Source organism: Heterodontus francisci, chromosome 3 (genome assembly GCF_036365525.1).
Source record: "Heterodontus francisci isolate sHetFra1 chromosome 3, sHetFra1.hap1, whole genome shotgun sequence".
Classification (NCBI taxonomy): domain Eukaryota; kingdom Metazoa; phylum Chordata; class Chondrichthyes; order Heterodontiformes; family Heterodontidae; genus Heterodontus; species Heterodontus francisci.
Window position 1 is genome coordinate 104,934,435 of NC_090373.1, and position 26,042 is coordinate 104,960,476.

General features: G+C 43.6%; 1 protein-coding gene across 3 annotated transcripts in view; it reads right to left on the bottom strand.

Annotated features, from left to right (window-relative positions):
• rnf217 (ring finger protein 217) overlaps positions 1-26,042 on the bottom strand; it is a 199,574-nt gene that overhangs the window by 53,647 nt on the left and 119,885 nt on the right. For all 3 annotated transcript variants that reach the window (XM_068025366.1, XM_068025368.1, XM_068025367.1), the window contains exons 3-4: positions 8,771-8,935; positions 5,201-5,402 (exon numbers count right to left, since the gene is read on the bottom strand). In XM_068025366.1, coding sequence (XP_067881467.1) covers positions 5,201-5,402; positions 8,771-8,935 — 367 coding nt within the window. The remainder of the gene's footprint in view (positions 1-5,200; positions 5,403-8,770; positions 8,936-26,042) is intronic.

Genomic DNA, 26,042 nt, shown 5'->3' on the forward strand with positions numbered 1-26,042 from the left:
GTCTGCATCCAAAGGTCTTAAAAGAAGTGGCTGCAGAAATAGTGGATGCATTGGTTGTAATCTTCCAAAATTGCATTGGAGGCAAGTACAGAGAATGTTTACTAGACTAATACCTGGAATGGGCAGGCTGGCTTATGAGGAAAGATTGGACAGGCTAGGCTTGTATCCGCTGGAATTTAGAAGAGTCGGAGGTGACTTGATTGAAACATACAAGATCCTGAGGGGCCTTGACAGGTTGGATGTGGAAAGGATGTTTCCCCTTATGGAAGAATCCAGAACTAGGGGTCACTGTTTAAAAATAAGAGGTCGCCCATTTAAGACAGAGATGAGGAGAAATTTTTTCTCTCAGAGGATCGAGAGTCTTTGGAATTCTCTTCAAAAGGCGGTGGAAGCAGAGTCTTTGAATATTTTTAAGGCAGAGGTAGATAGATTCTTGATAAGCATGGGGGTGAAAGGTTATCGAGGGTGGGTGAAAATATGGAGTAATTAGTTTAGCCGTGATGGCATTGAACGGTGGAGCAGGCTCGATGGGCTGAATGGCCTACTCCTGCTCCAACGTTCCTCAGTGATGGTTGCCGTGGGGTGTCCATGAGCCCCACACCTGATCTGATCCACCTCCATTCCCAGCTCCACTGGCTCTAGGTGGACAGGAAACCCGTCTCCATAACAATTAAGGGCTTACTCATTTGAAAAATCTAAACCTGAATCTGTTTCCCACCAGAGGCAGGTTTCTGACCCAAAACTAGGACCCGGTTCCCGTTTCCTGCCTCTGTAACGAAAATCCAGCCCAAAAAGTCTGCAAAGAGATATCGATAGGTGAAGTGAGTGGGCAAAAATTTGCAGATGAAGTATAATGTGGGAAAATGTGAGGTTATTCACTTTGGTAAGAAGAATAGAAAAGTTGAATATTATTCAAATTGAGATAGACTACAGAATGCTGCATTACAGAGTGACCTGAGTGTCCTCGTACGTGAATCATAAAATGTTAGCATGCAGGTAGAGCAAATAACTAGGAAGTTAAATGGAATAAAAACAAGAAATGCTGGAACCACTCAGCAGGTCTGGCAGCATCTGTGGAAAGAGAAGCAGAGTTAACGTTTCGGGTCAGTGACCCTTCTTCGGAGTTCCGATGAAGGGTCACTGACCCGAAACATTAACTCTGCTTCTCTTTCCACAGATGCTGCCAGACCTGCTGAGTGGTTCCAGCATTTCTTGTTTTTATTTCAGATTTCCAGCATCCGCAGTATTTTGCTTTTACGTGAAATGGAATGTTGGCCTTTATTGCAAGCGAGTACAGGGCGTTGATGAAACCACACCTAGAGTACAGTGTGCAGTTTTGCTCTCCTTATTTTGGAGCCAGATCAGAGAAAGTTCACTAGGCTGATTCCTGGAATGAAGGGGTTGTCTTATGAGGAAAGGTTGGACCTATACTCATTGGAATTTAGAAGAATAAGAGGTGATCTTACTGAAACATAAGATTCTAAGGGTAGATGCGGAGAGGATGTTTCCCCTTGTGGGGGAATCTAGAACTAGGGGGCACAGTTTCAGAATAAGGGGCCTCCCATTTAAGACTGAAATCATAGAGTCATAGAGAGATGCAGCACCGAAACAGGCCCTTCGGCCCACCGAGTCCGCGCCGACCATCAACCACCCATTTATACTAATCCTACATTGATCCCATTTTCCCCTCTCACATTCTCACCTTCCCTCAATTCTCCTACCACCTACCTACACTACAGAACATAGAACAGTACAGCACAGTACAGACCCTTCGGCCCACGATGTTGTGCCGAACCTTTAACCTACTCTAAGATCAAACTAACTACCTACCCTTCATTCTACTATCATCCATGTACCTAGCCAAGAGTCGCTTAAATGTCCCTAATGTATCTGCTTCTACTACCACCGCTGGCAGCGCATTCCACGCACCCACCACTCTCTGTGTAAAGAACCTACCTCTGACATCTCCCCGAAACCTTCCACTAATCACCTTAAAATTATGCCCCCTGGTGATAGCCCTTTCCACCCTGGGAAAAAGTCTCTGGCTATCCACTCTATCTATGCCTCTCATCATCTTGTACCCCTCTATCAAGTCACCTCTCATCCTTCTTCGCTCCAATGAGAAAAGTCCTAGCTCCCTCAATCTTCCTTCTAAGGCATGTCCTCCAGTCCAGGCAGCATCCTGGTAAATCTCCTCTGCACCCTCTCTAAAACTTCCACATCCTTCCTATAATGAGGCGACCAGAACTGAACACAATATTCCAAGTGTGGTCGAACCAGGGCCTTATAGAGCTGCAGCATAACCTCGCGGCTCTTAAACTCAATCCCCCTGTTAATGAAAGCCAACACACCATACGCCTTCTTAACAACCCTATCATCTTGGGTGGCAACTTTGAGCGATCTATGGACATGGACCCCAAGATCCCTCTGTTCCTCCACACTACCAAGAATCCTGTCTTTAAGCCTGTATTCCGCATTCAAATTCGACCTTCCAAAATGAATCACTTCACACTTTTCCAGGTTGAAATTCATCTGCCACTTCTCAGCCCAGCTCTGCATCCTGTCAATGTCCCGTTGCAACCTACAACAGCCTTCCACACTATCCACAACTCCAGCAACCTTTGTGTCAGCGGCAAACTTGCTAACCCAGCCTTTCACTTCCTCATCCAAGTCATTTATAAAAATCACAAAGAGCAGAGGTCCCAAAACAGATCCCTGCGGAACACCACTGGTCACCGAGCTCCATGCTGAATACTTTCCATCTACTACCACCCTCTGTCTTCTATGGGCCAGCCAATTTTGTATCCAGACAGCCAACTTTTCCTGTATCCCATGCCTCCTCACTTTCTGAATGAGCCTACCATGGGGAACCTTATCAAACACCTTGCTAAAATCCATATACACCACATCCACTGCTCTTCCTTCATCAATGTGTTTTGTCACATCTTCAAAGAATTCAATAAGGCTTGTGAGGCATGACCTACCCCTCACAAAGCCATGCTGACTGTCTCTAATCAAACTATGCTTTTCCAAATAATCATAAATCCTGTCTCTCAGAATCCTCTCCAATAATTTGCCCATTACCGACGTAAGACTGACTGGTCTATAATTCCCAGGGTTATCCCTATTCCCTTTCTTGAACAAGGGAACAACATTTGCCACCCTCCAATCATCCGGTACTACTCCAGTGGACAGTGAGGACGCAAAGATCATCGCCAAAGGCGCAGCAATCTCTTCCCTCGCTTCCCGTAATATCCTTGGGTATATCCCGTCTGGCCCCAGGGACTTATCTGTCCTCATATCATTCAAAATTTCCAGCACACCCTCCCTCTTAACCTCAACCTGTTCGAGCATATAGCCTGTTTCACGCTGTCCTCACAAACGACCAGTTCCCTCTCACTAGTGAATACTGAAGCAAAGTATTCATTTAGGACCTCCCCTACCTCCTCCGACTCCAGGCACAAGTTTCCTCCACTATCTCTGATCGGCCCGACCCTCACTCTGGCCATCCTCTTGTTCCTCACATAAGTGTAGAACGCCTTGGGATTTTCCTTAATCCTACCCGCCAAGACTTTTTCATGTCCCCTTCTAGCTCTCCTAAGTCCATTCTTCAGTTCCTTCCTTCCTTGCTACCTTGTAACCCTCTGGAGCCCTGTCTGATCCTTGCTTCCTCAACCTTAAGTAAGCTTCCTTCTTCCTCTTGACTAGCTGTTCCACATCTCTTGTCATCCAAGGTTCCTTCACACTACCATCCCTTCCTTGCCTCATCGGGACAAACCTATCCAGCAGTCGCAGCAAGTGCTCCCTCAACAACCTCCACATTTCTGTCGTGCATTTCCCTGAGAACATCTCTTCCCAGTTTATGCTCCCCAGTTCCTGCCTAATAGCATTGTAATTCCCCCTCCCCCAATTAAATATTTTCCCATCCCGTCTGCTCCTGTCCCTCTCCATGATTATAGTAAAGGTCAGGGAGTTGTGATCACTATCACCAAAATGCTCTCCCACCAAGAGATCTGCCACCTGGCCTGGTTCATTGCCAAGCACCAAGTCCAACATAGCATCCCCTCTAGTCGGCCTATCTACATATTGAGTCAGGAAACCTTCCTGGACACACCTGACAAAAACTGCTCCATCCAAACTATTTGCACTAAGGAGGTTCCAATCAATATTAGGGAAGTTGAAGTCACCCATGACAACAACCCTGTTACTTCTGCACCTTTCCAAAATCTGCCTCCCAATCTGTTCCTCCGTGTCTCTGTTGCTATTGGGGGGTCTATAGAAAACTCCCAACAAAGTGACTGCTCCTTTCCTGTTTCTGACTTCCACCCATCATGACTCAGTAGACAAACCCTCCTTGACGACCTCCCTTTCTGCAGCTGTAATACTATCCCTGATTAGCAATGCTACTCCCCCACCTCTTTTACCTCCCTCCCTATTCCTTTTGAAACATCTAAACCCCGGAACATCCAACATCCATTCCTGCCCCTGTGATATCCAAATGTCCGTAATTACACGAAGGGCAATTTTTTTTTTTTTTACAATGGCCAATTTACCTATCAACCCGCAAGTCTTGGCATGTGGGAGGAAACTGGAGCACCCGGAGGAAACCCACGCGGTCACAGGGAGAACTTGCAAACTCCGCACAGGCAGTACCCAGAACCGAACCCGGGTTGCTGGAGTTGTGAGGCTGCGGTGCTAACCACTGCAGAGGAATTTCTCCTCCGAACATTGTTAATCTTTGGAATTCTCTACCCCGGACAGCAGTGGATGCTGGGTCACAAAATTTATTCAAGGCTGAGTTAGACAGATTTTTGATCTACAAGGGACTCGAGGGTTATGGGGGCAGGCAGGAAAGTGCAGTTGAGGCCATGATCTTAATGAATGGCAGAAAAGGCTTGAGGTGCTGAATGGCCTACTCCTGCTCTTATTTCTTATGATCTTGAATGGCTACATGGGATCAATCACTTTGGAAGATTAGCAGCCAATTATCGAATGAACTACCACCTCGATGTGCAAGCTAGATCTACTGATTAAGATTGCGAGATTAAGGAGAGGGGTTTTCTCTGTTTGCCACATATAACAAATTTTAAACTTGTTCATAAAGATTTAGTTTACCATTTCTTTTTTAAATAACACAAAGTGCTCAAAGCAAACTTCCTTTTCCCCATAGCGCCTAAAACAATTAAAAATTTCTGCTTACCACAGACAGAACCCCGGACTAATCTTCGTAAATGTGGCCTGTCAGGGAGGTAGCGATACTTGCATCCAAAAATACTTAGGTTTGAAGTATGGTCACCAAAGAAACGAAGCTGCCGGTATGTCTCCCCACAGCGGTAGCAAAAGTTAGTGTTGCACTGTGAGCAGTTCATGTGATCGCAGCCTTCTGTCCTCTGGATGTGAATCTTTTATTGCAAAAAAAATTAACATTTTTTCATGAAAGAAAACAAAATTAGCAGTGTTAGGATTCAGTAACCTGGTCACAATTTTAAAGATCACAGAAACCTCTATATGGAGATAGGCTCAAGTCTACAGCTCTCACTCCATGTAGTGCATGAGTTTGATCATTTTATTAAAGCCATTAGAAGTGGTGAAGGAACTTTTTTACTCTCCCCATTCCATTGAAGTTTTGGATGTACAGAGCAACATCCCAAGAGGGATCACTCTACTACACAAAGTGTTTCATTCAGCAGGCCAGAGGACAGCTGGTGAAAAGTAGACTTACTGATGGGATGTAGGTTTAAATAAATTAATGAATGGTCTAAATCATAGCTCAGGATCTTAACAGTTCAATGTATTAGATTTTAAATTCAAGGGGGTAGTGTCTCCACTTTGGCTGCAAAATGTACCTATTCTGAAAAGTGCTTTTTTCTTCCCCTTGAGTTTGACAAGGACTCAGTGGGATATAATGTGGAGAAAAGTGAGGTTATCCATTTTACATACGAACATACAAATTAGGAGCAGGAGTAGGCCACGTGGCCCCTCAAGCCTGCTCCACCATTCTATAAGATCTGATTGTAACCTCAACTCCACATTCCCACCTACCCCCAACAGCCTTTCACCCCCTTACTTATCAAGAATTTATCTACCTCTGCATTAAACATATTCAAAGACTCTGCTTCTACAGACTTGTGAAGAAGAGTTCCAAAGACTCACCACCCTCATAGGAAAAATTTCTCCTCATCTTATTTTTAAATAGTGACCCCTAGTTCTAGATTCTCCCACAAGTGGAAACATCCTGTCCATATCCACCCTGTCAAGACCCCTCAAGGTCTTATATGTTTCAGTTAAGTCACCTCTTACTCTGTTAAACTCCAGCAGATACAAGCCTAGCCTGTCCAACTTTTCTTCATAAGACAACCCAACCATTCCAGGTATTATAAAAGCAAAATACTACGGATGCTGGAAATCTGAAACAAAAACAAGAAATGCTGGAATCACTCATCAGGTCTGGCAGCATCTATGGAAAGAGAAGCAGAGTTAACTCGACCCGAAACGTTAACTCTGCTTCTCTTTCCACAGATGCTGCCAGACCTGCTGAGTGATTCCAGCATTTCTTGTTTTCATTCCAGGTATTAGTCTAGTAAACCTTATCTGAACTGCTTCCAACACATTTACATCCTTCCTTAAATAAGGAGACCAATACTATGCATAGTACTCCAGATGTGGTCTCACCAATGCCCTGTATAACTGAAGCATAACCTCCCTACTTTTGTATTCAATTCCCCTCACAATAAACGATAACATTCTATTAGCTTTCCTAATTACTTGCTGAACCTGCATACTAACCTTTTGCGATTCATGCACTAGGACACCCAGATCCCTCTGTATCTCAGTGCTCTGCAATCTCTTAGATATTATGCTTTTTTATTCTTCCTGCCAAAATGGACAATTTCACATTTTCCCACATTATACTCCATTTGCCAGATCTTTGCCCACTCACTTAACCTATCTATATCCCTTTGTAGCCTCATGTCCTCTTCATTACTTACTTTCCTATCTATCTTTATGTCATCAGCAAATGTGGCAACCATGCCTTCCATCCCTTCATCCAAGTCATTTATAGAAATTGTAAAAAGTTGAAGCCCCAGCACTGATCCCTGTGGCACACCACTCGTTACATCTTGCCAACCAGAAAATAACTCATTTATGCCTCCTCTGTTTCCTGTTAGCTAGCCAATCTTCTATTCATGCCAATATGTTACCCCCTACACCATGAACTTTTATTTTCCGCAATAACCTTCGATGTTTCACTTTATCAAATGTCTTCTGGAAATCTAAGTACAGCATATCCACCGGTTCCCCTTTATTCCCAGCACATGTTATTTCTTCAAAGAACTCCAATAAATTGGTTAAACATGATTTCCCTTTCACAAAACCATGTTGATTCTGCCTGATTACCTTGCATTTTTCTAAGTAGCCTGCTATAACGTCTTTAATAATAGCTTCTAACAGTTTCCCTAATATAGATTTTGGTAGGAAAAATAGAAAAGCAGAATATTTTTTAAATGGTGAGAAACTATGAAATGTTGGTGTTCAGAGGACTTTGGGTGTACTTGTACATGAAACACAAAGTTAACACGCAGGTACAGCAAACAATTAGGAAGGCAAATGGTATGTTGCTCTTTATTCCAAAATGATTGGAGTACAAGATTAAGGAAATCTTGCTGCAATTGTACAGGGCTTTGGTGAGACCACGGCTGGAGTACTGTGTACAGTTTTTTTTATACGTTCTTGGGATGTGAGCATCGCTGGCAAGACCAGCATTTATTGCCCATCCCTAAATGCCCTTCAGATGGTGGCGGTGAGCTGCCTTCTTTAACCACTGCACTCCATGTGGCATAGGTACACCCACAGTGCTGTTCAGAAGGAAGTTCCATATTTTTGACCCAGCTGCAGTGAAGGAACGGTGATATAGTTTCAAGTTAGGATGGTACATGACTTGGAGGGAAACCTGCAGGTGGTGGTGTTTCTTTGTGCCTGTTGCCCTTGTTCTTCTAGGTGGTACAGGTCATGGGTTTGGAAGGTGCTGTTCAAGGAGCCTTGGCAAGTTGCTGCACTGCATCTTGTAGATGGTACACACTGCTGCTACTGCGTGCAAGGACGCCAAAACTGAACAAAGTACTGCAGATGTGGTCTCACCAAAGCCCTATATAATTGCAGCATGATATCCCTACTCTTATACTCCAGCCCCTTGCAACAAAGGCCAGCACCCACTTTGCGTTCCTAATTGCTTGCTGTCCATGAATGTTGACTTTCTTTGATTTGTGTACAAGGACCCCAAATCCCTTTGAATACCAACAGTGTGGTACATCTGTCAATTTGTTAGTAAATGTAGAAAAATTACATTCAAAAACTTTTAATGTGCTCTTATCAGTGTTCTTGCTGCGAAAAGACTCAGCTTCATTTTAGAGCCTTCTAAAAGGCCAGGAAATGAGCACAATTAGCAGAAACTCCCAATGGTGATTAAGATATCCTGGGAACATGGCCAGTTTTGTAGGCAGGGCTGGATTCTTGTTAATTGTTTTTTAAACTAGTGCAAAGGATTGTGGAAACCCTATTTGCGATGAATGTGAACTGCACCTTTTGCGCCGGTTACATTGGAAAATAAAAACAGTGCAATAGAGCAGAAACTCCAGGCCGAGGTATCACTCCTTCACTTGACAAAAATCATGAGGCGCAGTTAATGAGCTGTAAACAATTTGAAAAATGGCCCAATATTCTGTGCAGAAGTCCTACCGTACATGGATGATCAGTCTATTTTTAAACCCACCTTGCATTTTGGGCATTTCTGAGCATTTCTTTGCCCATGTTCAATCTCACTGGCCCAGTGACGTAACAGCTTATCTCCCTTTCTGTATTCTTTGCAGTTTAAGCCTTCATGCCAAGGGGAGTGGCACTTAAAGCACCAAACAAATTGGCACACAGGACACTGAATCTGCAAGATCAAGGAACAAAATATATTAGAACAATCACACTGTAAGGAAGGGAGTTGGGAAATTTTCTGAAGGTTTGCAAAGGAAAAACCAGGCCCATAAGCAATACCTTTAAAATGATCTTTTAATATGCTCTGACTAAAATTTCAAGCTCCCAGTGTCTTGTAAATCTGGCCTTGATATAATCTGCACGGAGGCACTTTGCAGTCAAAAATATTAAATCAGATCACATGAGCACATGATATATTTAGAACTGGGAATGGTTTCGTTAGAGGGGATAATGTGATAACGGGACTGGGGGAAGGAAATGGATCAATTTAGGCAAAAAATTAAAAACAACAGATTTAGGATAGACAGGAGAAACTTTGGTACACAGAAGGTTGTGAGGCTGTGAAATGCACTGAAGTACAGACCATGCCAACAATTAACAGTATATTAGATAGGTGGTTGATGGGAAGGGAAATATAAGGGATATGGGAAGAGGATGGCAGATGAGCTGATTGTAATTACCTTATTGTAATTTCTATACATTTTGATATGGTGCCCCACAAACAATTAATCCACAAGGTAAGAAGGCATGGATTATAAGGCAGGTTTCTTAAGAGAACTAAAACTGGCTCAATTAGAGAACGTAGTACTGAATGGAGCTGTAGTGACAAGGAAAGAAGTCACTGGTCAGTTGCTACTCACTAGGACCATTGATATCCCCGCTGACAGATGCAGATTACAGAATTACCTTTTTTAAATTAAATAGCTCTAAGCTCTAGGATACAGGGATCTGGGGGTATTGGCAAATACTGAAGCACTGTTTCAAACTGACAATGGATCATAACAATTACAGCAAGACCTCACTGGGCAAACATGTCAGTAACTAATAACTGTGCATAGTAAGAAATGCTTACTAAATCTTGACTGCATAGGCAGAAAGATAGAGCATAAATGTAAGGAGGTGATAAGAAGTCTGCTGAGGGTACTGATGTGGCCACAGTTTGAGTGCTGTGTACAATTCTGGTTGTCATACTATAGCAAAGATAGCTTGGCCTAGGTGGCAATAAAGAAAAGAGCAACCAAATCAATACGTAAGTTATGTCAACTAAGCTATGGAAGAGGTTGAAGAGATTGGTATTTTTTATTCTGGTGAAGAGGATCAGGAGGGGGTATTATTTCAATATTGAAGAATCTTAAAGCAATTAATAATTAATAAATTAAATTAATTAAGCATTAATAATGTACTTTGAGATTTCCAAGGAACACAGCCAAAAGCACAGAGGGCAGTAAAGGCAGAGAGAGCAGAAAACTTTGATGGAAAATGGGAAAGATATTTGAGAACAATGGTGATTAGGAGGCAATAGTTTTTGGGACAGGCTGGAAATCTGTACTTTACAAAGTAACATCACATCAGCCATTACACCTAAGAAACCATTCATTTAGCTTAACTCAGAGCTATCCTTAACTAGGACATCCCTGTAAGTCAAGCAGTCATGTAACTCTAACATAATAAGCAGTACTATTCTCCGCTGATATGATAAGCAACATTCAGTAACGCTACTGTACTTCAACTTGGCTTTAAAAAATTAACTTACTTAAAATTGAATGTAGACTAAAACTTTTTGTCTGGGGCACCTCTCTGCAGGGGGTAGGCTGCAAAACTTCCACCTGTTAGGAAGATGTGCCCCTAATCAAAGACAACTTTCCAGCCTTAGGGTTATTAGAATTTTGAAGAAAGACTCCACAGCTTTCGCGAAGGAGACATGTCATTTGGCAGCAGAATTTAGTGGTAGTAGGCCAGGCCCGCTGCGATGTGGGATTACAGGTAGCCTTGCATAGGGAGAGCAACCCCAGCTTTTCTTATCTAACCTTGTAACTAAAATCCCCCATCCCCGGACCCAAGATCCATATGCTTTGCTAACCACTCTCTCAACATGTCCTGCCACCTTTAAAGATCTATTCACGTGCACGCCCCAGGTCCCTCTGTTCCTGCACACTCTTTAGAACTGTGCCATTAAGTTTATATTGCCTCACCCTATCCCTTCTGCCAAAATGCATCACCTCACACTTGTATTAAATTCCACCTGCCACTTGTCTGCCCATTTTGCCAGCCTATCTATGTCCTGTTGCAGGCAGTTCATATCAATCACACCGTTTGCCACTCCTCCGAGTTTGGTATCATAGGCAAATTTTGAAATTCTACTCTAGATCCAAGTCATTTCCATATCACAAAAAAAGCAGTGGTTCTATCACATGGGCGGCACAGTGGCGCAGTGGTTAGCACCGCAGCCTCACAGCTCCAGCGACCTGGGTTCAGCTCTGGGTACTGCCTATATGGAGTTTGCAAGTTCTCCCTGTGACCGCGTGGGTTTCCGCCGGGTACTCCGGTTTCCTCCCACAGCCAAAGACTTGCAGGTTGATAGGTAAATTGGCCATTGTAAATTGCCCCTAGTGTAGGTAGGTGGTAGGAGAATGGTGGGGATGTGGTAGGGAATATGGGATTAATGTAGGATTGGTATAAATGGGTGGTTGTTGGTCGGCACAGACTCGGTGGGCCGAAGGGGCTGTTTCAGTGCTGTATCTCTCTAACTCCAACACTGACCCTTAAAAATACCACTGTCTATCATCTGCTGATCTGAAGAACAGCCATTTATCACGACTTGCTGTCTTCTATCCTTCAGCCAATTTTTTTAAAATCCAAGTTGGCACTAACCCTCCGATTCCATGAACCTCAATTTAGGTAACCAGCTTTTTATGTGGTACTTTATCAACACTTGTGTACTTTATCAAACACTTGCTTAAAATTCATATTGACAACATTCCCTTCATCAAGCTTCTCTCTTACTTCATATCAAAAAATTCAATTGGGTAGTAAAACATGATCTGCCTTTCACAAATCCATGCTGGCTATCCTCAATTAACTCAAACCTCTCCAAGCGCCTGCTGAAGTTTTCTCCCCTGAATATTGTTTCTAAAACCTTACCCACCACTGATGTTAAACTAACTGCCCTGTAGTTACAAGGATTGTCCTTATACCCTTTCTCCAAACCTCTGGCATCTCCCCCATATCTCGGAAAGATTATGTCAAGCCCCTCCGCTATCTCCACCCCCAGTTCCTTTATCAACCTGGGATGCAAGCCATCCGGACCAGGTGACTTATCTACCCTAAACATAACTAGCCTTTCCAGTACCTCCTCACTCTCAATTTTTATCCTATCTATTGCCTCTACTCTCTCCACTTCTACTGATATTTTGTCAGATTCCTCTTCCTTAGTAAACACCAATACAAAGTACTCATTAAGTATTCTAGCCTTACCCTGTACCTCTAAGCATATATTATCCTCTTTGTCCCTAATAGGCCCCACTCCACTTCTTACTACCCACTTATTATTTACATACCTGTAGAAGATCTTTGGGTTCCCTTTTATGTTAACTGCCATTCTATTTTCATATTCTCTCTTTGCCAGTCTTATTTTTCTCTTCACCTCCCTCTTAACTTATTGTATTTGGCCTGGTTCTCACTTGAAGTCCCCTGACATGCATCAGACTTCCTTTTTTTTTTGTTTCATCATAATCTCTATCTCCCTTGTTATCCAAGGAGCCCTGTTTTTGGTTCCCCTATCCTTTGCCCTTCGAATGTACCTGTAGCATTTCCTCCTTAAAGATAATCCATTGTTCTGTTACAGTTTTTCCTCTCAGTCTTTAGTTCCATTTTATCCTGGCTAGATCCCTCCTCATCACATTGAAATTAGCCCTCTTCCAATCTAGCCATTCTACCTTATATCGTTTCTTGCTTTTCTGCATTACGAGTTTGAACCTTATAATATGTGATCACTCTTACCCAAATGCACCCCCCCTAAACACCTGGCCCACCTCATTTCCCAATACCAGATCCAGCAATGCCTCCTTTCTAGTTGGGCTGAGAACATACTGATCAAGGAAATTCCCCTGAGCAGAATCCAGAAGTTATTCCCCTCCTTTCCTTTTACTCTAAAATTATCCCAACAAATATTTGGGTAATTCAAATCCCCCAATGTTACCACTCTATAGTTCTTTCACATCTGTGATTTCCCTGCAGATATGGTCCTCTATCTCTCTCTCACTATTTGGAGGTCTACAGAATACCCTAGTAACATGATCATATGCTCAACTCGAAGCAAAGTATGTATGTGTAATTTGGGGTGTGGTGGGAAGGGCATTGGGTGAGACTAAGATTGGATTTAGGTCTGATTTACCATTCAAAATCAAAGGAAGAAATGCCATTACCAATGAAAATTTGCTAATACACATTGCTAAGGGGTTCCCACACACAGGCCGGGGTTTTACTAAGCTCCCTACGTCAGGCTCCATGGCAGGGGCTGGGGCCGGAAGATCATTCTGGCAGCGGCCGACCATGGAGCCAGACGCCGGGAGTGCAGGGCTCGATCTTCCCGGTGGCTGCGATGCTCCGTGGCGCCCCCCTCGCTGCTGGGCGATGGGACTCGGATTAACATATTTAAATTAATGAAATGAATACATTTAAATAAAATCAATAGCAATCTTACCTTTGGGTTGTGATCTTCTGAGCGGTGGCCGGCACTCACACACCTTCACTTTCCCATCCAGGGAAAGCAAGCTCCACTGCGATGGGGAAGGGGGGAACTTATGATTTTTAGTGCAGTGGGCGGCGGTGAGGTGGGGGGGGGGTGGGGGGTGGAAACGGGTTCTAATGCAAATTACTAGTGTAGGGGAGGGTGAAAACGGGAGACCTCTGCACTTTGATCGATTTGGGGAGGGGAAAGGTCAAGTATTGAAGGTAAGTGTCTTGTGGGAGGAGAGGGCAAATGTTGAATTTAATTGTTATTGTGGAGGGAAGAGACGATAGATTTATCAGCAGTACACTGGGGGGGGGGGGGGGGGGGAGGCGGTGGCGCGGCGGTAGCCCTGTAAAAATTTAAATGACCCGGCAGGGCTGGCTGCCCTTCAAAAATGGTGCCAGCGCCTGTGCACAGGCAGCTGATGCATTGCCGGCGTCAGATATCTCGCCCCCTCTACGTGATTGGGGGAGGGGTCGCGGCCTGAACGGCTCATTATCCTGGGTGGCCACGAGCAAGATCACGGAGTTTTAGCGGCAATGGCCCGCATATGTGGGCCGCCATTTTTTCACTCACCGCCGCTCCAGGTGGCAGGAGAAGAAAATCCAGCCCACAGGTGCAATATGCTAATCTTCCCAACTCAAATGGTCTCAAGACCAGTTAGCCTCTTCATGCCGAGAGCAGATCACTTAAAGCTGCAAGGTTAATTTTCCATTGGTTGACATACATTTGTAAACTATGCACATTGCTTTCAGTGCTACCCATTACACCAGGAATCATACATGTATGCATGAATATCATATGGCAACCAAAGTGGAGAGGCCTCAGCTGCAAATATGCTGAGAACCATACCTACTTGCCCAGGACACAGCTTCCTGGTGATGATGTGGGAGCAGTTCATCTCCAGACTCTTGTTCAGCCGGGAAGCAGTTATAAAGTTGTGCTATCTGCTTCAAAGAGACGTGCTGCTAATTTCCATCAAAATGACAGCACTGTCAGTGGCAGTCCTTAACTTTTACTTCTCTCTCTAGCAGTACTATCCTTCATCTCCTTTCCCATTAATAGTAGCAACAGAATGAAGGGCTGACTAATTTTACTGTATTATTCGATTGCCCGAAGTACAGGGATAAATGATGGCACTTATATAACCAGCTGGGCCAATACAGTGATCTACATGAAGATGAAATTCTACTCCATCAACGTACAACTGGTCACCAACACTGCACCATGCTCCCTTTCTGTCAAAAGTCATCTTATTTTTATTTCAAGTCAATCATACTTTCAAAGGTGAGGGAAGACTGGAAGGATGACCCCCTCAGAGACGAAGGCTATCTGCTCAACCCGGGTTACCAAAACCCTTGTGGCAGAAGCTAACAGAATCAGAATGCTGACACAAAATTTGGGCAACTACCAGGATTATTTTAGAGCATACCGTTCAGTGGGACAGGCACAATGGACCAAGTGACATCTTGCTGCAATTTCTGTGATTCACTGACAACTTGAAGCAGTGCTTCCAATGTCCTGACACATGAGGAGGTGCATTATAGTGCAGTGAGTCTCCAAAATCACTTGTCTCCTGCAAGCTTTATAAAGCCTAACCAAATCGGATGAAAGCCAATCTGCAATTAGGTCCACAGCAGGATACAAAATCTAAAGATGAAGCTGCAGCTCCAGAAAAACCTGCAACGCCAGGTAAACTGATATGCTTGGCACTTATGGCACTTATTCACGATTCACTTAGATGAGTACCTGTACCGCCTCTTTAAAAAGAACCCTTCTGTCCACATTGCACTGAGGACATAGCTCCAAGCATCTAATGCAATGCTGTTCACTCCCTCAACTAAAACTAACTGCCATCCTGGTTGTGTTGCTCCATTAATTCTCTAAAATTGGAGATAAACACTTTGGACGAGTTCAAATGCAGTGCAATTAAATTATGTGGTCCTACACAAGTGATGTTAATTAACTTCTTTTCTCAAAGTGCTAGTAATAGGGAATGAACCAGAGCAGATAAGAGAAATAAAAGTAGGGAATCATCTAGGCAATAGTGAGTATAATATAACTTATTTGAAGATGATAACAGAGAAGGACATAAGTATGATGAAAGCCAGGTTAATAGATTGGAGAAAAGCTGATTTTGAGGGGCTGAGAATAGAACTTGGGAAAATAAAATGGGCAATAATATTGGCAAATAATGATGTAGAACAACAATAGCAAACATTTCAACACAGTGCAGGATAAATACATTTCACTAAAAGTAAAGAACAAATAAAACACTAATGAGACTCCATGGATGAATAAAGACGCAAGGGAACAATTGAGGGTTAGGAAAGAGGCATACATTAAGTACATAGACAGCAGGGGAGTGCGTAATAAAAGAGAGAATAGGAAAAGAATAGAAGTTTAAAAAAAAGCAATTAGCAAGACAAAGAGGAACTATGAAATTAAATTATAAAGGAACATAAAACAAAATAATATTTTACAGGCACATCAATAATAAACGGAAGGCCATGATGGGAATAGGACCATTAAGGGATAGACAGGATCACAAGCAACGATAGAGAGATGGCAGAAATATTAAATAATTATTTCGCTTCAGTATTTACCAGGGTGATAGAACAGGTAAATATGACACAATGATGAGCTGAGTAATGAGATAAGTGCATTTAAAATAAAAAAAAGGGGGATGTACCGAATAAACTAATCAAACTCAAAGAGGATAAAACCCCTGGTCCAGATGGATTGCATCCATGCATTTCAAGAGAATCTAGGGAAGAGATAGCAGAGACATTACTCCATATATTTCATAATTCATCAGAAAGAGCTGTAGTGCAGAGGACTGATGGATAGCTAACTTAATTCCTATATTTAAGGGGGACAGAATGTACCCAGGGAATTCTCAACCAGCCAGCTTATCAGTTGTAGGAAAAATAATGGAATCCCTACTAAAGCGGAGAATAGAAGAACATCTAGAAAAGGAAAATAGAATGAATAGTCAGCAGTATTTCAAAAGGGAAAATCTTGCTTGACAAACCTTATTGAATTTTTTGAGGAGATAACAGAGAGTAGATAATGGTAATGCAGAAGATGTAATTTATCTGGACTTTCAATAGGCCTTTGATAAGGTGCCCCATAATAGACTAAAGAATAAGGTCAGAGATTGCGGAGACAGGGGACAAGTGGCAGAATGGATTACTAGATGGCTTCAAGACAAAAAAGAGTGGGTGTAATGGGTAGCTATTCAGAGTGGCAGAATATAGGAAGTGGTGTTCCACAAGAATCAGTGCTGGGACTACTGCTGTTCAAAATTTAGATTAACAATTTGAATTTTGGAATCAAAAACACAATTTCTAAATTTGCGGATGACACCAAATTGGGGGGGCCAGGGGATGTCAGGCAATCCCCCCACCTGCCAAGATGAGGAAAATTAATTTTGCCACATGAACATTGATTTTAAATAGTTATTGGTGAAGAAAGAACTTGCTTTAAAAAAAATTGGAGACTTTGGCTGGAGTCATTAGCATATCAACAGACAAGTACTTCAAAAGGACAAAGGGGCTATTCCCTGCTCCAATTTAATCCACAATGGACTTTTGATTACCAGACGTTGAAGCATTCCAGGTTAACTACTAAGATGGCCGAATACACGTGGTCAGACCAGTTTAGTCACATGACTGACTGTTGGAGCTTTTTGAATTTGAACTTCCAACAAGGAATTTGAAATTAGAAAGCTGTTTTCTCCGGGACTGAGAACACCTCTCTCCTGTCTGCTCTCATCTCGCTCTCACCAGCTTCGGTATCGTGGTATTGTGTGCATGCTAGCACGGGCGCATAGTATATCCATAGGCGTTAACTGTATTAGAGTTTAAGTTTAAGGTTTAATAAATTTCACTTTTCTTCTTTAAACCTAAGAAAGCCTGTTTATGCTTATTTCTTTGTCTTATAATTGGAAAGCTGTGATCAAGGATTCACTCAAAACACAGTGTGTTTAAACTTAAATCCTGTTACAATAAGACCAGGTGAAGATAGTAAAAGACACCTTTCTCACCTGGTTGTAACGATAGTCAATACTGAGGAGGACTGCACAAATTACAACAGGACATTTCTAAACTTGCAGAATGAGCAAACAATTGGCAAATGAAGTTCAACACAGATAAATGTGAGCTAATACATTTTGGTAGGAAGAATAGGATGTGAGACTAGGTGGGGTAAATGAACAAAGGGATCTTGAAGTACAAATACACCACTCACTAAAAGTTGTGCCACAGGTTAGCAAGGCCATTAAAAAAAAGGAAAACCAGGCACTAGGCTTTATTTCTAGAAGGATAGAATGGAAAAGCAGGGAAGTTATGCTAAACCTGTACTGAACCTTAGTTAGACCACATTTAGAGTACTGCTTGCAGTTCTGGTTATAAAAAGAATGTAGAGGCAGTGGAGTGGGTACAGACAAGATTTACAAGGATGATACCAGAAATGTGTGGGTAAACATATCAGGAAAGGATGAACAGGCTGGTTCTTTTTTTTCTTGGTAAAAGGCTGAGGGGTGACTTAATAGAGGTCTTTAAAATTATGAAAGGCTTTCATAGAGTGGACAGACAGAGAATGTTTCTACTTGTGGAGAAGAGCATAACTAGATGCCATCAATATAAGATATTCACCAAGAAATCCAACTGGGTAAAAAAGTTTCTTCTGAATTCCCTAAGAATGGTGAGAATGTGTAACTCACTCCCAGAGGGAGTGGTTGAAGCAAATAGTACAGATGCATTTAAGGGGAAGCTAGAAATGCATATATGGGAGAAGGGAATAGAGGTTAACAATGAAGAAAGATGGAGGGAGGCTCGAATGCAGCATAAACACAAGTGTAGACTGGTTGGGCCAAATGGCCTGTTTCGGTTCTGTATATTCCAGGTCATCCATGTTGTGCAGTGTGTGACTTAAAACTCCTGATGTAATTTATTTTCTTTCAGATGAGATGTTATATTGAGGTCACATTTACCTTCTTGGGTGGATGCAAAACATCCTATGGTACTATTTGAAGAGGAACAGGGGAGTTCTTCCTGGTGTTCTGGCCAATATTTATCACTCAAAAAACATTACAAAACCAAATTATCTGGCCATGATCTCATATCATTATTGGGACTCTGCTGTGTATAAATTAGGTGTTGTGTTTCCTGCATTGCAACAGTGACTTCACATTTGGATCCAGGTTCTCTGAACAGTGCAGAGAATTTTTCTGTTAAGGGTTTCTTTTTAGTGCTCAAGAGGAAATGCCTGCTTTCTCTTATTGCCTGGTGTGTGGTTTAGAAGCCTCCATTATCCAGAGAATTTCAGCAGCAAGCCCCTTCACTCTCACTGCTGGTAGGAATTTTGCACTTTAAATGGCTGCTGGAACCCTTTAAAATTCTCCTCAGCTTTTGACGGGTGTGAATGCTCCTGTGGGCAGCCCATTGTGTGGGTGAGAACTTACACAGAGCAGACAAAACATTCAAAAGCTGACAGTAATGCATGTTGAGTCCTAGAACACAGTGGCCACCTAAGAGTGTTAGAAATTTTTGAGAAAAATTCATTCATGGGATGTGAGCATCACTGGCTAGGCCAGCATTTGTTGCCCATCCCTAATTGCCCTTGAGAAGGTGGTGGTGAGCTGCCTTCTTGAACTGCTGCAGTACATGTAGGGTCGGGACACCCGCAGTGCTGTTAGGAAGGGAGCTCCAGGATTTTGACCCAGCAACAGTGAAGGAACGGCGATATAGTTCCAAGTCAGGATAGTGTGTGACTTAGAGGGGAACTTGCAGGTGGTGGTGTTCCCAACCATTTGCTGCCCTTGTCCTTCTAGGTAGTAGAGGTCATAGGTTTGGAAGGTGCTGTCTGAGGAGCAGTGGTGCGTTGTTGCAGTGTATCTTGTAGATGGTACACACTGCTGCCACTGTGCATCAGTGGTGGAGGGAGTGAATGTTTGTCAATGGGGTGGTGTTCCCAACCATTTGCTGCCCTTGTCCTTCTAGGTAGTAGAGGTCATAGGTTTGGAAGGTGCTGTCTGAGGAGCAGTGGTGCGTTGTTGCAGTGTATCTTGTAGATGGTACACACTGCTGCCACTGTGCATCAGTGGTGGAGGGAGTGAATGTTTGTCAATGGGGTGGTGTTCCCAACCATTTGCTGCCCTTGTCCTTCTAGGTAGTAGAGGTCATAGGTTTGGAAGGTGCTGTCTGAGGAGCAGTGGTGCGTTGTTGCAGTGTATCTTGTAGATGGTACACACTGCTGCCACTGTGCATCAGTGGTGGAGGGAGTGAATGTTTGTCAATGGGGTGGTGTTCCCAACCATTTGCTGCCCTTGTCCTTCTAGGTAGTAGAGGTCATAGGTTTGGAAGGTGCTGTCTGAGGAGCAGTGGTGCGTTGTTGCAGTGTATCTTGTAGATGGTACACACTGCTGCCACTGTGCATCAGTGGTGGAGGGAGTGAATGTTTGTCAATGGGGTGGTGTTCCCAACCATTTGCTGCCCTTGTCCTTCTAGGTAGTAGAGGTCATAGGTTTGGAAGGTGCTGTCTGAGGAGCAGTGGTGCGTTGTTGCAGTGTATCTTGTAGATGGTACACACTGCTGCCACTGTGCATCAGTGGTGGAGGGAGTGAATGTTTGTCAATGGGGTGCCAATCAAGCGCGCTGCTTTGTCCTGGATGGTGTCGAGCTACTTGAGTATTGTTGGAACTGCACCCATCCAGGTAAGTGGAGAGTATTCCATCACACTCCTGACTTGTGCCTTGTAGATGGTGGACAGGCTTGGGTGAGTCAGGAGGTGTGTTACTCGCCGCAGGATTCCTAGCCTCTGACCTACTCTTGTAGCCAAGCTATTTATATGGCTACTCCAGTTCAGTTTCTAGTTAATGGTACCCCCCAGGATGTCGATAGTGGGGCATTCAGCGATCGCAATGCCATTGAATGTCAAGGGGAGATGGTTAGATTCTCTCTTGTTGAAGATGTTCTTTACCTGGCACTTGTGTGACACAAATGTTACTTGCCACTTATCAGCCCAAGCCTGGATATTGTCCAGGTTTTGCTGCATTTCTACATGGACTGCTTCAGTATCTGAGGAGTTGCGAATGGTGCTGAACTTTGTGCAATCATCAGCTACCATCCCCACTTCTAACGTTATGATTGAAGGAAGGTCATTGATGAAGCAGTTGAAGATGATTGGGCCTAGGACACTACCCTGAGGAACTCCTGCAGTGATGTCCTGGAGCTCAGATGATTGACCTCCGACAACCACAACCATCTTCCTTTGTGCTAGGTATGACTCCAACTAGCGAAGGGTTTTCCCCCCGATTCCCACTGACTTCAGTTTTGCTAGGGCTCCTTGATGCCATACTCGGTCAAATGCTGCCTTCACATCAAGGGCAGTCACTCTCCCCTCCCCTCTGGAGTTCAGCTCTTTTGCCCATGTTTGAACCAAGACTGTAATGAGGTCAGGAGCTTAATGACCATGGCAGAACCTAGACTGAGCGTCACTGAGCAGGATTATTGCTAATCAAGTGCTGCTTGGCAGCCCTGTTGATGACACCTTCCATCACTTTGCAGATGACCTTCCGGGAGCACAGCTGACCTGTGGGGAGAACACCGAGAACGGAGCCTATAAATTGAGCCAGAGGATCGAGGCCCAGTCTCTTACCTTCCGGGAGCGGAGCGGAGAGCAGTCGGAGCTCTTCCAGAGCGCCAGAGTTTTGAAAATAAAAGCCAACAGTGACGTCACAGGAGAGGTGCAAGGTGATTGGTTGGTGAGTCACTGCTGTTTGGGAATAGCTTTAAATAGCTGGGTAAGTATCTCAGGTAAGAAAAGTTTAAAAGTTTAAAGTTTATTTCAAATATAGTAAATCAACTTTTTTTTTTTAGGGAGTTCTGTAGTAACGAGGACCGGGGAAGAAGGGTCCTAGAGTAACTGGTATTCTTGGACATTAAGATCTTCCAGAAGGTTTAATTTAATTTAAAGGGTTAAGTCATGGCAGGAGAGCTCAAAGCCGTGGTGTGCTCCTCGTGCTCCATGTCGGAAGCTGGGAACAATTCCAGTGCCCGGGACCAGCATGTGTGCAGGAAGTGTGTCCAGCTGCAGCTCCTGGAAGCCTGGGTTTCGGAGCTGGAGCGGCAGCTGGGGTGACTATGGAGCATCCACGAGGGGGAGAGTATCGTGGATAGCACGTCTACACATGTGGTCACACCACAGGCTCAGATCCCAAAGGCAGAAGGGGAATGGGTGACCACCAGGCAGGGCAAGAGGACTAGGCAGGCAGGCAGTGCAGGAATCTCCTGTGGCTATTCCCCTGCAAAACAGATATACTGCTTTGGATACTGTTGGGGGGGGAATGGCCTCTCAGGGGAAAGCAGCAACAGCCCAATTCGTTGCACCACGGTTGGCTCTGCTGCACAGGGGAGGAGTAAAAGGTGTGGGAATGCAATAGTTATAGGGGATTCAATTGTAAGGAGAATAGATAGGCATTTCTGTGGCTGCAAAAGAGACTCCAGGATGGTATGTTGCCTCCCTGGTGCGAGGGTCAAGGATGTCTCAGAGCAGTTACAGGACATTCTGAAGGGTGAGGGTGAACAGCCAGTGGTCGTGGTGCACATTGGTACAAACAACATAGGTTTAAAAAAAAAGGATGAGTTCCTAAAAGCTGAATATAGGGAGCTAGGAAATAAGTTGAAAACTAGGACCTCAAAGATAGTGATCTCAGGATTACTACCAGCGCCACGTGCTAGTCAGAGTAGAAATAGCAGGATATATTGGATGAATACGTGGCTGAAGAGATGGTGTGAGGGGGAGGGTTTTAGATTCCTGGGGCATTGGGACCGGTTCTGGAGGGGGGGGGGGGGGTGGGTGGCCAGGATAAACTGGACAGGTTACACTTGGGCAGGGCCGGGACTGATGTCCGAGGGGGAGTATTTACTAGAGTGGTTGGGGAGGGTTAAAACTAAAATGGCAGGGGATGGGAACCTTTGCAAGGAGTTAGAGGAGGGAGGATCAAAGACAAGAAGAAAAGACAGTAAGGGGAATAAGAAAAGTGATAGGCAGAGAAATCAAGGGCCAGAATGAAACAGGGATACAGTGAAAAATATTGGGAAGAGGACAAATAATGTTAAAAAGACAAGCCTTAAGGCTTTGTGCCTTAACGCACGGAGCATTCACAATAAAGTGGATGAATTAATTGCGCAAATAGATGTAAACGGGTATGATATAGTCGGGATTACGGAGACATGACTGCAAGGTGACCAGGGATGGGAAATGAACATCCAGAGATATTCAGTATTTAGGAAGGACAGACAAAAAGTAAAAGGCAGTGGAGTTGCATTGCTGGTTAAAGAGGAAATTAACGCAAAAGTGAGGAAAGATATTAGCTCTGACAATGTGGAATCTGTATGGGTAGAGTTGAGAAACACTAAGGGGCAAAAAACATTAGTGGGGGTTGTATATAGATCCCCAAACAGTAGTGGTGATGTTGGGAATGGCATTAAACAGGAAATTAGAGATGCATGCGATAAAGGAACATCTGTAATTATGGGTGAGTTTAATCTGCATATAGATTGGGCAAATCAAATTAGTCACAATACCATAGAGGAGGAATTCTTGGAGTGTATACGGGATGGTTTTCTGGACTAGTACGTTGAGGAACCAACTAGAGAACAGGCCATACTAGACTGGGTATTGTGTAATGAGAGGGGAATAATTGACAATCTGGTGGTGCAAGACCCCTTGGGGACGAACGACCACAACATGATAGAATTCTTCATCAAGATGGAGAGTGACGTAGTCGATTCTGAGACAAGGGTCCTGAATCTTAGTAAAGCAAACTATGAAGGTATGAAGGTTGGGAAACGTTACTTAAAGGGATGATGGTGGATAGGCAACGGCAAACATTTAAAGAGCGCATGGATGAACTGCAACAATTGTTTATCCCTGTCTGGCACAAAAGTAAAACGGGAAAGGTAGCCAAACCATGGCTTACAAGGGAAATTAGAGATAGCATTAGATCCAAGGAAGAGGCATACAAATTTGCGAGGAAAAACAATAGACCTGAGGATTGGGGGCAGTTTAGAATTTAGCAAAGGAGGACCAAGGGATTGATTAAGAAGGGGAAAATAGAGTATGAGGGCAAGCTTGCGGGGAACATAAAAACTGACTGTAAAAGTTTCTATAGGTATGTAAAGAGAAAAAGATTGGTGAAGACAAATGTAGGTCCCTTACAGTCAGAAACAGGGGAATTTATTATGGGGAATAAAGAAATGGCTAACCAACTAAATGCATACTTTGGTTCTGTCTTCACAAAGGAGGACACAAATATCATACCAGAAATGTCGGGGAACAGAGGGCTTAGTGAGAGAGAGGAACTGAAAGAAATCAGTTTTACTAGAGAAATGGTGTTGGGGAAATTGATGGGATTGAAGGCCAACAAATCCTCAGGGCCTGATGGTATGCATCCTAGACTACTTAAGGAAGTGACCCTAGAAATAGTGGATGCATTGGTGGTCATCGTCCAAGATTCTATATACTCTCGAACAGTTCCTACAGATTGGAGGGTAGCTAATGTAACCCCACTATTTAAAAAGGAAGGTAGAGAGAAAGCAGGGATTTATAGACCAGTCAGCCTAACGTCGGTAGTGGGGAAAATTCTAGAGTCCATTATCAAAGATTTTATAGCAGAGCACTTAGAGAACAGTGGTAGAATCGGACGAAAGCGAAATCATGCTGGTCAAATCTACTAGAATTCTTCGGGCATGTAACTAGTAGAGTTGATGAGGGGGAGCCAGTGGATGTGGTTTATTTGGACTTTCACAAGGCTTTCGACAAAGTCCCACATAAGAGATTAGCATGTAAAATTAAAGTGCATTGGATTGGGGGGTAGTGTATTGAACTGGATAGAAAATTGGTTGGCGGACAGGAAACAAAGAGTAGGGATAAATGGGTCTTTTTCCGAATGGCAGGCAGTGACTAGTGGGTACCGCAGGGATCGGTGCTAGGGCCCCAGCTATTCACAATATACATTAATGATTTAGATGAGGGAACTAAATGTAAAATCTCCAAATTTGCAGATGACAAAACTGAGTGGGAAGGTGAGTTATGAGGAGGATGCAGAGAGGCTTCAGGGTGATTTGGACAAGTTGAGTGAGTAGACAAATGCATGGCAGATGCAGTATAATGTGGATAAATGTGAGGTTATCCACTTTGGTAGCAAAAACAGGAAGGTAGATTATTATCTGAACGGCTATAAACTGAGAGAGGGGAATATGCAGCGAGACCTGGGTGTTCTCGTACACAAGTCGCTGAAGGTAAGCATGCAGGTGCAACAGGCGGTAAAAAAGCCAAATGGTATGTTGGCCTTCATAGCGAGAGGATTTGAGTACAGAAGCAGGGATATCTTCCTGCAATTATACAGGGCCTTGGTGAGGCCACACCTGGAATATTGTGTGCAGTTTTGGTGCCCTTATCTGAGGAACAATGTTCTTGCTACAGAGGGAGTGCAGCGAAGGTTTACCAGACTGATTCCTGGGATGGCGGGACTGACATATGACGGGAGATTGAGTCAGATAGGATTATATTCGCTCGAGTTCAGAAGAGTGAGGGGGGGGGTTCTCATAGTAACCTATAAAATTCTAACAGGACTTGACAGGGTAGATGCAGGAAGGATGTTCCCGATGGTGGGGGAGTCCAGAACCAGGGGTCATATTCTAAGGATACGGGGTAAACCTTTCAGGACTGAGATGAGGAGAAATTTCTTCACCCAGAGAGTGGTGAGCCTGTGGAATTCGCTACCACAGAAAGCAGTTGAGGCCAAAACATCGAGTGTTTTCAAAAAGGAGTTAGATATAGCTCTTGGGTCTAAAGAGATCAAAGGGTATGGGGCGAAAGCCGGAACAGGCTAGATGGCGTAGCAGGCTCGAAGGGCCAAATGGCCTACTCCTGCTCCTATTCTCTATGTTTCTATGACTAAGAGTAGACTGATGGGGTGGTAATTGGCCGGGTTAGACTTGTCCTGCTTTTTGTGTACAGGACATACCTGGGCAATTTTCCACATTGCGGGGTAGATACCAGTGTTGTAGCGAGGGAAGAGGGACTTCACTTAGATGGAGATTGGAGAATCAGGAGTTGTTCTCCTTCGAGAATAAGAGGATATATGACAGAGGTGTTCAAAATCATGAAGAGTGTTTGTAGAATAAATAAGGAGAAACTGTTTCCACTGGCAGAAGGTTTGGCAACCAGAGGACATAAATTTAACGTGATTGGCAAAAGAACCAGAGGCGACATGTGGAAACAATTTATATTTCACAGTGTGTTGTTGTTGCAATCTGGAATGCAATGCATAAAGAGCTTGTTAAAGCAGATTCAACAGTAACTTTCAAAAGGGAACTGAATAAATACTTGAAGAGAAACACTTTGCAGGGCTATAGGGAAAGGGAGTGGGACTAGTTGAATAGCTCTACCAAAGAGTTGGCACAGGTACGATAGGATGAAAGGCCTCCTCACTTCCTGTATCATTCTATGATGCAATAAGTTATTCCAGATTTGC